Below are 12353 nucleotides of genomic sequence, written 5' to 3'. Positions count from 1 at the left end.
TCTTGCATATATTTAATGAAAAGCTAAGTTTCCTGCCACTAGAAAAGTATATAGTAGATGTAATTTAAAGTGCAGAAACAAAAGCAAGATAAAAGAAAACAGCTTACATTTCAAATGTATTTGTAGCTTCAGTGAAAATAACGTGTTTTCCAAGCTTTATCTATAATTATTTTATAATGTTTATACTAGTTAACTGTTACATAAATACCAAGATAATACTTCTTTGTATTCTAACATGTTTTAATAAATCAGCTAATAATATAAGGAGTGTCTATTCACTTCTCTATTTGAGCTTTCTACTGCTGAAAAAATAGTTATTTCTTATTACCTAATACTACTGCTTTTTATTTAGAAAAATCAAACCAAAAAAACTTTGGGACTAACTTCGAGCTTTAGGGGTGCCTGTTGGTGCTCACTTAATGTGAGTGCAGTTTATTTTCTGTGACAGAATAAGTGTTTTATTTCCACTTTTCCCTTTTGTTCTACCCTTACTTGCATAGGAAAAACAGTTTTACATTGACAGGCACCACTTCCCCCAAACGTTAGCATCCATTTTGTTGAATTATTACTTTAAAATTCAGGCATTTTAGTAAAGCTAACACATCGTGCTTTTTACTCCTCTCTTCATATACTTTCCCAGGGATGCCTTTTCTCAGTAAAATGAACCTCTTTGTCTGTCTTTGACTAAAGGCAAACCTTTAAAATTTTAATGAGAGATGTTTCCAGTATAACGAATTAGACCAAAAACTCGCTCTCTCCTTCCTCTTCTTTCTCCTTTTGACCTCCCTAAACTTTCAAATTAAAGAGATTATAATCAAAACCAATACTAAGCTTTTGAAATCAGGTCTAAGAGTTGAAATTCAAAGTAGCAAAACTAATCTTCATGTCTGGCTTCTAGACGAGTTTTGTTAGACACAGCTCTCATTCTACCACCTCCATTCACAAGTAAAATCTGTGTTACTATTACTATAATGAAGCTACTTTTGCAAATATTGTTCATAGCTTTAGATACGCATACATAGGAATTTCGCTGCAAGTAGAAGTCAGAAGCTCTGATAAACTGTTTCTTAGTTTTGCTGAAGGCTTTGGGCCATGCCTTTTTGTCATAAATGTTAGAAGTCAAATGTAAACATTGCATGAGATGGACTAGCCTTTATACCCATCTAGATTATACTCTGCATTATCTTCATACAGACAAAAGGAATTCTTGATTAGCTAATGCTGCCTGAGAGGCAGTATGGTTTAGAGTTTGGATTCTGAACACGCACCACTTGGTCTCAAATTCTAGCTCTTACAAGCTTTGTGACTGGGGAAGTTATTTAACCATTTTGTGCCTCAGTTTCCTTATCTGAAAAATGAAGATGATGATATTATCTACTGACTGTTGAAAGCAGTAAATCAGTTAATAGGTGTAAAGGGCAAGAGCAATGCCTGGAATGTATCAAGTGCCTTTTAAGGGTGTGCTGTTACTGTTACCTATTTTCAAATTTGCTACTTCTTGTTGTCTTTTAAAATATCCCATGAGGAAGAAATGGGAAACATGCCTTAGTATCCTATTCCGGTATTGTGCAGTTTTTATTTTTAATGAGGTATTTTTAATTATTCTATCTAGGAGATAACTGCATTCTCATTATGCTTTGGGCCTTTGAGAAGAGGCATTGTCATGAGCATAAGCCATTTTCATACCTGAAGGCAGCCTGATACGGTGGAAAGATCCTGCGTATTAGAGCTAAAAACCTGAGTTCAAATCTTAGCTCTACCATCTCCTGCACTGGAACTTATGCAGGCTCTTCAGCCCCCACTGCACTTCAGTTTTCTTGTCTATAAAATGGGTATAGTGATTTGTATTAATTAGGGTTGTTTTAAGGATTAGCTAAATGTACATCATCTAGCATGTAGTAAGCTCTCAATAAGTATTAGTTATATAGTAGTAAATAAAAAGGTGATAAAATGATTTTGTAATGATAGGTTTAGTGATTGATAAGGTATAACCATAATAGGGACTACTGTGCAAATTACTACTGAAAAGTTATAACCACTAATTTATTATTTATCATTATATAAATAATTAGACTATTCTTCAGATCATTGTTGCTATTGAAAGATAAGCCGAACTTGAATTTCCTTTTTTGCTAAGAAAAGCAATCCAAGTTTCTTTACTTTCTGTTTCCAACATTTACGTTTCTCCTCTGAATCTTCCAGCCGATCAAGTCATTAATAAATCATGCATACTAAATTAACACAGAGCTCACTGAGGGCCTGGTTAATTCTGTTCATGTGGAAAAGAGCATAATCATTACCGCATGGTTTTCTATCAATTAATTGCTTTTCTAACAGAATAACATTACTGACTTGTGTGATTGGTGGGTACCCTATGACTGACTGTTCTTTTTTGCCGTTTGGCTAGACTTCAGCTTTCCTCTTTGTAATTTTCTGCTTGCTTCTAAGTTATTTAACTGTATGGTTCATGTCATTTATGACCAGGAAACACAAGAGGTGTTAAGTAGAAATAGCTTAGTTTATTTCCTTGCTGCTGTGATATATGTAGTAAAGCTTTGCCAACAAAGGGAAAATATGGTGTGACCAAATGGGTAAAACTTTATTATCACCCCCATCACCCTTATCGCATCTAATAATGATAATATTGTGTACTAGGCCACTTTGTTACCGAGCAATGATTTTGCCAAAATACACCACTGCCATGTAGAAATAACATATTAAAAGAGTTTTCAAAAGATGTACTTGTTGCTGTATAAGTCATCTCTTTTTCTGTGCTTATCTCTATAACATATTAAAAATTGTTATACCATTAAAAATAAGAAGCCCAACACCTTATAGCTCATGAGTGTTTTTTAGAGCTTCATTGAGTGCTTCATTTTTCATTCATTGTGTGAATGAGCCCATGGTTTCTATACTTTTATATGTCTTCATTGTATTATTATGCAAACTTAAAAATGTCTTCCTGAGAAAAATAAAATATAAGCTAGTAAATTTCTCTGGTATAATTCTGATTAAATGTGCTGAAGACTGATGATGATTCCTTTTTTCCTATTGACTACGTGAGAGTGTGTTTAGATGAATTAAAAATACAAATATGTGTACTGCTGTTTCACTTTTTAAGGTTGACTGCCTTTAAAAGCCAGATTTGAGAGAACTAGCTTGGCCAGAGGATTTTAGATTAAATCCTCTAAATGCATGCCCCTTTAGCAGCTAAATTAACAAACTCTCTTCATCAACTTCTCAAGTTTTCTCTTGCATGCCCATGGTAGCTAGAAAAATCACTAGTAGAACGGACAGAGTCTTTGACATAAATTTAGAAGTAAAACTCACATGTACTTATTCTTCTACATAGTGTCTCTCCTTGCAGTCAAAACAGAGCCCTTGAACAGCAGTGAAACCACAACCACGACTGGAGATGGAGCGCTTGACACTTTTACTGGGTCAGGTAAAGCCTTTAGCTCGTGTGTCCTTACGTACACATGGGGGTGCGTCCACATCCTCCTGCTTGGGAATAAGCAGCATAAGCATCCAAGCTCTTAGAACTTTGATCTTTATAAAGCTAGAAACAAGTTCTTATTTTTTTAAGAACTAATAGTCATAAGCAGTATGCATTGTTACAAATTATATTTAGAATAATGTTGCTTGATATTGTAGTTGACAGCAAAAGTTTCATGACTTTCTTATTACAGATAAGTAAACTTAACTTCCTTCAAAATTATTTTATACAGTGCTTAATTAATTTAATAATTAAGTTGTAGTAGCTGACCTTGCTTCTTCAACTTACCCATTTGAATTACATAAAAACTACCTTCTGTTTAACATTCGAGATGTAAAACTATCCATTTGATTCCTTCTAAATAACCTTGTTTCCTCTCTGGGTTTAAAAAACTCCTCCTGTGTAAGCAGCTGAGTGACAAGTATTAAAGGTTAATGGGCTGCAGGAGAGCACATGCTGGTTGCATTAGAACCCAGCCTCTGAGAGTGCTCGTATGCTTCAAAGAGAACAATAGCATGTCTTTAAACATCAATCCCTTTAAAATATAAATACCTGATAACTCCCAGCTGGGCACAAAGGGCATGAATTAAGTTGATTCCATTAATTTTTTTTAAGTTACAATATTTCTTTGGCTTATTATCTGGTGAAAGGATTTTTCTAACCTGAGGAGGAATGGGTACATCAGAAAGAAGAACATTAAACGTAGGAATGTATCTGTGGTAACTGAATCTCGGTTCTGCTATTCTATTTTAATACATTTTACATTTTACATTTATCCATATTCTCATGTTATAAGGATTTTTTGTCAGTATGTTTTATGTAAAAATAGTTGAGATATGTCTTAGAGTATTATGTCATTATAGCATATATTTGATTTTTACAGATGATCTAATTTCACTAGTTCACACCGATTAAAAGCAGTTGCCATATATTTACATAAATATTAATACTCCAAGAAAGAAATACTAGTACATAAACTTTGCATAGAGACTCATGTGTACTAATACACATCTTTTCTAGCAGTTTACCTGCCTCTCGGGAGATAAATAGTTACTAGTTCAGTATTCTGTATTGCACACCTACCATAGGTTTTATAAACTTTCTGCAAAATAAATCTATATGAACAAATTTTTAAGGAAAGGAATGGAGTTATTAATTTATTGCTGACATACTTCAGTAGTATACTACAAGTTCATTGAAAGCTGAATGACAAAACTATAAAGTGTTAGCTCCAGAAGGAATTTCAGAGCTCTCTGATCAATTTTGTAGACAAGAAAAGTTAAAAGTGGTTAAGGCCATACAGTCAAGGCCTCACAGCTGGTCCATGGTATGAGTCTAGAACCATGTCCTTATGATCAGCCCCTGGGTCCTTTCTGTAATACCCCACCAGAAAATAGATGAAAAAAGAAATAGGTATGAACAATCATCCTGTCTGAAATTCACTCATATTATCTTTATAGATATTTTCCGAATTTTTTAAAGAATTATCTAGGGATGTGCTCTCCAATAAGGTAGCCACTAGCCATATGTAGTTATTAAAATTTGATAAAATTAAAAATTTTGTTTTTTATTTTCATTTTCACAGCAATAATGCAGTAAGTATATTTTCAATAATATTAATACATTTTGAAAATCATTAAGTATGACTAGAGGTGTTAAGTTCTCAATATTTTCAGCAACCAAAATTTAACTGAATTTTCAAGTTTAAACACATTTCAAGTGTTTAACAGCTGCATGTGGTTAGCAGCTACCATATTGGACAGCTCAGATACAGAACATTTCCAACTCTGTGGAAAGTTTTATTCCACAGCAGTGATCCAGGGCAGGGATTATCAACATCAGCACTGTGAAAGACTCGGGCTGATTATTTAGTGTGGGAAAGCTGTCCTCTGCACTGTAAGATGTTTGGCTGCATCTATCCCAGAATGCCAGCAACACTCCCCCAGATGCTTCTTTACTGAAGAAGCAACCAAAGATGTCTTACTAAAGACAACCAAGAATGTATCCAGAATGTTTAAATGTCCCCTGACAGGCAAAATTCTCACCCCCACCCACTTCTCATCCCATTGAGAGTCACCAATCTAAGATGGCATGATAATAAGAATGAAACCTTAAAATTGCTTTGACACCACCAGAGAAACTGACAGTAGACATTAAACATTTATTTAAATTAATTTTCAGGGCATTTCAAAAACAAGCTGGTTTGCTTACCGTTGTATACAGAAATGATGGAATGTAATAAGTATATTGGGTAATGTTTATGATTAATCAAATGACAGTGGGGAATAAAACAAAGGTCTTTCAAGTTTGTACAAGATATTCCAGAAATCATTCCGGAAATGAGGTTGCCCTTTGTGAGAGCAGTCTTTACTTTGATCTGCATAATTTCCACTCACTTTAATCCAATTTTGTTGTTCTTTTCAGTTATCTGCAAATTTCTGAATTAGAACAAAATGTATGTATTTTAGTAAAGAAGCATAAACTTTCCTACGTGAACATCGTAGTTTTCTGAGTCTAAGGTTTTGTGTTCTATTTAGAAAATGAACATATAGACGTTAATAGAAAATTGTAAAGTTTAGTTGAGCCTTTATAGTGTTGTGAGTACATTATTCTAATGATGTTTAGTTTTATCATTAGAAGAAACATCCTGTATATTCAGAATTGAGTTCGTGTATATGGGTTTTTTCTGAAATGTGTAATTTTGATCTATGTCTTATTTATTAGAAGTTACTATAATGAATATTTATCTTCATTATTCAGTGTCTCTTTGGAAAAGCCTTCTATTTCATAATATTCATCATAACTAGTTAGTATGGCCCAAATCTTGAGTGTACCAAGGAGAAATTCTGTAAAGAAGAGATGAAAGAATATATAATTAAGCCTCATTTAACTATATTTCTGTTAGAGTATTTGGTATTGTGAATTGATAAATTAGAATGACTATCTTTGGAATAACACTATTATTATGAAATGTACATTTAATGCCCATTGTGTAGTAGAAAAAAGAGTCTGTTTTCATTAAGTTGATTTGAAAATTTTAAAACATTAAGTTTTAATAAATATGTAGAAAATTAATAGTTTATTGGTTCAATTTATTTTCGATACATATCAAATTCAGTTAAGTTTGGGTTGCTGAAAATATTTAGAAATAACACCTTTAGTCAAATTTGATGATTTTCAAAATTGATAATATTCTTAAAAATATACTTACTGTATTATTGCTATGAAAATGAAAATATTCTTTCCATATTCAGAGCTTATAGGCAAAATAGCATTTTAAACACATTAAATTTTGTGTGTTTGTGAAGCACATCACAAGGGTACTTGTGATATATATAGAAATATATCTTGTTTCATAAAATACTTAGCAACCTAAACCTATTTGTCACTTTTACAATTCTAAAAGTTTAGCTCCAGAATTATTATGAACAACTTAGAAAGGACATAGTACTTTGAAGTATAACTATGATTGATTAGACTAAACTAATTCCAGCACTGCATTGTGTACTGCTTTAATCTTTTTGAAAAGTGAATGAACAGCAGATGGCCCAATAAAGACACTCTGTGTGCTCACGCAGTGTGGATTGGCTCTAAGGGAACTGGCTCACACTTTAGAGTCCATATATTTGCAAAACATCTGTCTTAGTCAAGGCAGATAGTTAAAGGAAAGAGAAACTTCCAAGCTTTTGGATATATTCCAGTTTGGGGCTCCATGTTTGGATGAACTGTTAATAGGACCTGACTTTCACCTTTAAGTTCTTCTCAGAAAAGTATTATCTCTAATAGTTCAAAGTTTATTTGTAAATATAATTGCTACTGCATTTTGTGATTATGTTTTAAAGAAATCACCTGTGCTTTCTTTAATTATTACTGGAATGTTTTAGACTGCATTTTTAATTGTTCATCTGATTGGTAAAATGAGAGGAAATAGAATACAATCGTATTGTACTGTTAGAAAACGAAGTTTGGAACATCACACTCTTCTTATTTTGTATTGTATTTCAATTAGAACAAATATGGAGGAAGAGCGATATGTACATACTGCCATCATATTTGGCATTTTAAAATGTAAAGTTTGCAAATTTTAAAAATTTACTTTTATATTATGAAAGCTTAATTACCCTGTAATCAAAGATATTTATTCATAGCATATTAATATATAAGAGCATGCTAATGATTTGAGAAAATGGAGTGGAAGAGTGATAGAGGGAATGATTTGTGAGACAAATGTTTATATCATGCTTTTTGCACAAAACTCAAAGCAGTTTAATTAGGAGAAAGTGTTTAGGCAACTGTTTCTTTTTAGAAAATGAATTTTTGGAAACGTGTTTAACACGGTAATTTCTTCAAATTTGTTATGTACACTCTAGTGAAATGTATTTATGAATTAACCTTTGGTGCACTGGTATTTTTGTGTCTTACAGTAATTACAAGTAGTGGCTACAGCCCCAGATCAGCACATCAGTATTCCCCACAGCTGTATCCTTCCAAGTAAGTGGTCAGTAGATTCTTTCTGTTTTATTAGAAATTTTTTCCAGCATTATCTTTATTAATCTGTATTCACACAATTTGACAAGTTTAAATTGGCAAACATTTATGTCTATACATGTATTATAGTTAGTTGGATAATGCTTGGATAGATTAAATATGTAGATAAATATCCTGTACAAATTTGAAATAGAGACACCCACGTTTATCTTGATAATTCCCTTGAATATTTATATATACCTTGAGAAAAATATCAAGCTCAAATTAGAATACATTGCATTTTAATTCAAATTCAAAAATGCTGGCTGGTTAAAAAATCTCAAGAGATTACATTTTATCTAAATGTCAACACTTCATAATTAATTCCATCATTGAAATTCTTTTGTTGGATTTCCAGTTCTAATAAACATATTTTTGGAGAATATGCTTTATTGTTTTTTATAACTAATATAGTCACTTTATTGAGGACAGTCGTAGATATTTCTGAAGTTTAACTATATTGGGTGTATATCTGAATTGGTTTGGAATCAGCCAGACGTGCCAAGATTGTGTATTGCTGATACATACACATTTAAATATAGTATGTTATTTTCTGCAGCATCTAGAATGTCTGCCTTTACATATATATAGACTGGAGGTTGGCTATCCAATGGAGAACATGATGTAAAATGTGGCATGATGAAAGGAATGATGTTCCTTTTTTTTTGGAAGCTTCCTGCCTTTCTTTTTCTTTTTTTAAATTTCTGATTCTTGGGAGCGAATTCTTAGTACGGCTTTTAAATAGACTTTTGTAGTCTTTGCATAGCATTAAGTCACTCATGGTGAGTGTGAACTTGCTCATGAGCATACTAATAAAGCTAGCGTGTGCTCCATTTTCCTCATCTACATATTAACTGGAGTGCGATTTCAGATATGAGCAAGAATTATAGACCTGGAAGAGACACTAGGTATAATATTTAAATCAAATTTCTGCTTTTACAGATGTGGTATAGACGTAGGGAGTTTAAATCATTTGTCTGTGGTCACTAAACTGGCTTGTAGCAGAGCCTGAACTCCTGACATTCAGACTGTTGTTTTTTCCTATATTGTTAAAATTACGGATAAAGAGGATTACGTCCTGGATATTATAGGGTTTCACTGAATCTAGGCTGTCTAAATTAATACACAGTCTTTGTTGCCACAGTAATGCTATTTTTCTGATATTTAGGCCCTATCCACACATTCTTTCTACACCAGCAGCTCAAACAATGTCTGCATATGCAGGCCAGACTCAGTATTCGGGGATGCAGCAGCCAGCCGTCTACACAGCCTACTCACAGACAGGACAGCCCTACAGCCTGCCCACTTACGGTATTTCACATCTTCTATCTTCTTCTTTGGTTATAGGCAGGTGATCCTGCTGGCTGGTAGCTTTGTATTCTATTGTAGGTTACACTTTAGAAGGAAAATCATCTTACTAATTAAATGGTTTGCACAATCATTTTTCTGAACAGATTTGGGTGTGATGTTGCCAGCCATCAAGACAGAGAGTGGACTTTCCCAAACTCAGTCCCCGTTACAGAGTGGCTGCCTCAGTTACAGCCCAGGGTTTTCTACCCCACAGCCGGGCCAGACACCTTACTCTTACCAAATGCCGGGTAAGTAGCTACACATGAAACATGTTTTGGGAGAACTCATTCTTTGAGTGAGACTCACTGGCTTCAGACTAGGAATATCCGATCTTGAAGACAGTTTTAAGCTTTATCACAACTCACACAATTTCTAAAGAAAGACAGATAACTAGACAGAAACATGATGAAATGGTTGAGTATACCTCAGGAAACAGGGCCTATACCAAACTTAAATACTTAAGTTTAAGCTGAGTAACATCAGCAGGAAACCAAGTCCAAGCAAAGCAACTTCCAAGCCAGACACCAGGTCAGCCACACGTTTGGCATCTACTTAAGCAATTTAAAAGATCTGTAGCACAAACCAGTATTTTCTTTTCAGTATTCCTGAAGTATGTAGTGCTGTTTTGATTATACTTAAACTTGAATTAGCTCTTTTCTAAGTTCCATTTATCATTGACCAATTGAGGATTTTTTGTTCATTCCTAAAATTCCTCTCTCCTATTGATAATATATTGCTTAACAGGACTATTATATAATATTTACTCGCCAATCCTCCATAGAGGCATATAGGATCATTACATTTCTTTTAATTTTAGACTCCTATTAAAATTGTGTTTTATCTTTTTGTTGTTGTTCTTTGTTTTTTGTTTTTTTGATAATGGAGTCTGGCTCTGTTGTCCAGGCTGGAGAGCAATGGCGCCATCTCAGCTAACTTTCAACTTCTGCCTCCCAGGTTCAAGCGATTCTCCTGCCTCAGCCTCCTGAGAGCTGGGATTACAGGTGTGCACCACTATGCCTGGCTAATTTTTGTATTTTTAGTAGAGAAGGGGTTTCACCGTGTTGATCAGGCTGGTCTCGAACTCCTGATCTCAGGTGACCACCCGCCATGGCCTCTCAAAGTGCTGGGATTACAGGCATGAGCCACCACGCCTAGCCATGTTGTATCTTAATGCAATAGTTGCCAAAAGAATTTTAGTGACATAGTAAAAACTTTAAAAGCTGGTTACTATCTGTCATTTTGTCTGTACTGAAAATCACAAATTTGGGGCTATATTAACATATTTGAACCAACTGGTATGACATTTTGGTCAATTGATTCAAATGAAATAATTATTTAGATACATTTGGCTGGAATAGCAGTGCTCTTTTTTCCTAGAATGTAGGTCGAAACATATTTGAATGCATGCTGTAGCCTCAAAAATTCATACAGCTTCAGTTAGCCCTGTGACAGACAGTATTTTTATTTTTTTCACAAATACTTTCATATTGGCTATTCCAGGTCAGGTCAGTGGCATTGATTACATAACACATGACTAGTCAAAACACATTGATAAAACAAGTAATCAGCTACCTCAATAACCTTTCATTTTACTTTTTGACAAGCACATTCCATAAGGACTTTTTTTTTTAGGAAACCTATAATTGGCAGCTCACTTGTTTTTGCCGTGATTCGAGAAATCATTAAATATCAGACCTTGCAGTAAAGTTTTAGAAGGCCCTCAAACCCTAGCTTTGTGTAGTATAAACAGTTCTCCCTTGAGTCTGAACCCTAATTCACAGCTATTTTTGTTCTAAAGAAAAGACAAAGGGAACAAAAGTACAGGGAGTTGCTAAATGGGGTTCTGTATGTTTATTTCCCACGCTAAAAACCCTGTACAAATGTTAAACTCAAGTGATTTTTTTTTTGTACGTAAATGCAGTTGATATGATTTGAAAGTTCCAGTAATTTCCTGGAGGCAGTCTTAGTCTGTGTAAGATTTTATCATTTGCGTACCCCTGCACTTCTAGACTCTTAACCCTTGAATGTTAGCCTCACTCCTTATGAAGACTGTTCCCATGTGCTTCTGTTTAGCTCAACAGATTCAACAGGAAAGGGTTTACCAGCTGTTACAAGAGCGAGAGAGCTAAGCCTATTTTCTGTATAAATGTCTCAACTTCAAATTTCACTGTCTTCATGACAAATTTCAAAGTGTTTCTCTTAAAGAATTCTGCGAAATGAAATATTTTTATCATTTTACAAGGAATACTTTTAAAATGCAGTTTGTTTTTTACCTGTAGGTTCTAGTTTTGCACCGTCATCTACTATTTATGCAAATAATTCAGTTTCCAATTCAACGAATTTCAGTGGTTCACAACAGGTATAGTAGCTTTTTGTGTTTATGCTTTTTATATGTATTTCAGATTTTTGAAGAGTACTCGGGTTGCCATATATGTGTGTACCCTCCCAGGATAAGGTTTCTTTATTTAAAAATTATTATAGCATTTCAGGATAGTAAAAAATTACCTATCTAGAATTCTTGGAACATGTATTATTCTGGCTATTTTAGATTTTTTGATTGTTAAATGTTTGTGTTTTAAACATTTATACTGTAGTTGTTTTAATCATTTGGCATGGAATTACAAAATGTATTGGATATTTTCTGTTATCTTAAAATACTACTAAAAACAATTTTATTTTTCTTGATAAAGCAGTTATTATAATGAATATTAATTGGTTGAATCAGTATTAATTGATTAAAGTCAGTTATAGGATTATGCTACAGACTATATAACATTTTCAGTCCTAAAAAGTATCCTTTGTTACTAAACAAAATGCCTCAAAGACTACTGTTGGCTTTTAAATAATTTTTCTATGTTTTAGTTTTATGAATACTTTTAATGTTTGATTCCCACTTTCCTGACAGCTGCAACTTTTTGCTTTTGTCACTGTGCCTGCCTCTGGTAGTCTTTAGTCCTCCTTCTAATTATGTTTTCTTAAT

The 12353-nt window shown here is 33.6% G+C and overlaps 1 protein-coding gene across 14 annotated transcripts in view; it reads left to right on the top strand.

Annotated features, from left to right (window-relative positions):
• The window catches only part of EYA4 (EYA transcriptional coactivator and phosphatase 4), a 282485-nt gene that overhangs the window by 209878 nt on the left and 60254 nt on the right, over positions 1-12353 (top strand). For 9 of the 14 annotated variants that reach the window (XM_050787975.1, XM_050787983.1, XM_050787984.1 and 6 more), the window contains 5 exons: positions 3353-3445; positions 7921-7987; positions 9192-9334; positions 9478-9621; positions 11653-11732. In XM_050787975.1, the coding sequence (XP_050643932.1) occupies positions 3353-3445; positions 7921-7987; positions 9192-9334; positions 9478-9621; positions 11653-11732 (527 nt within the window). The remainder of the gene's footprint in view (positions 1-3352; positions 3446-7920; positions 7988-9191; positions 9335-9477; positions 9622-11652; positions 11733-12353) is intronic. The other 5 variants (XM_050787987.1, XM_050787985.1, XM_050787986.1 and 2 more) reach the window with 2 other exon arrangements.

Source organism: Macaca thibetana, chromosome 4 (genome assembly GCF_024542745.1).
Source record: "Macaca thibetana thibetana isolate TM-01 chromosome 4, ASM2454274v1, whole genome shotgun sequence".
Taxonomy (NCBI): domain Eukaryota; kingdom Metazoa; phylum Chordata; class Mammalia; order Primates; family Cercopithecidae; genus Macaca; species Macaca thibetana.
Note: the sequence above shows the minus strand (reverse complement) of the source record. Positions and strands in the feature narration are given on the sequence as shown.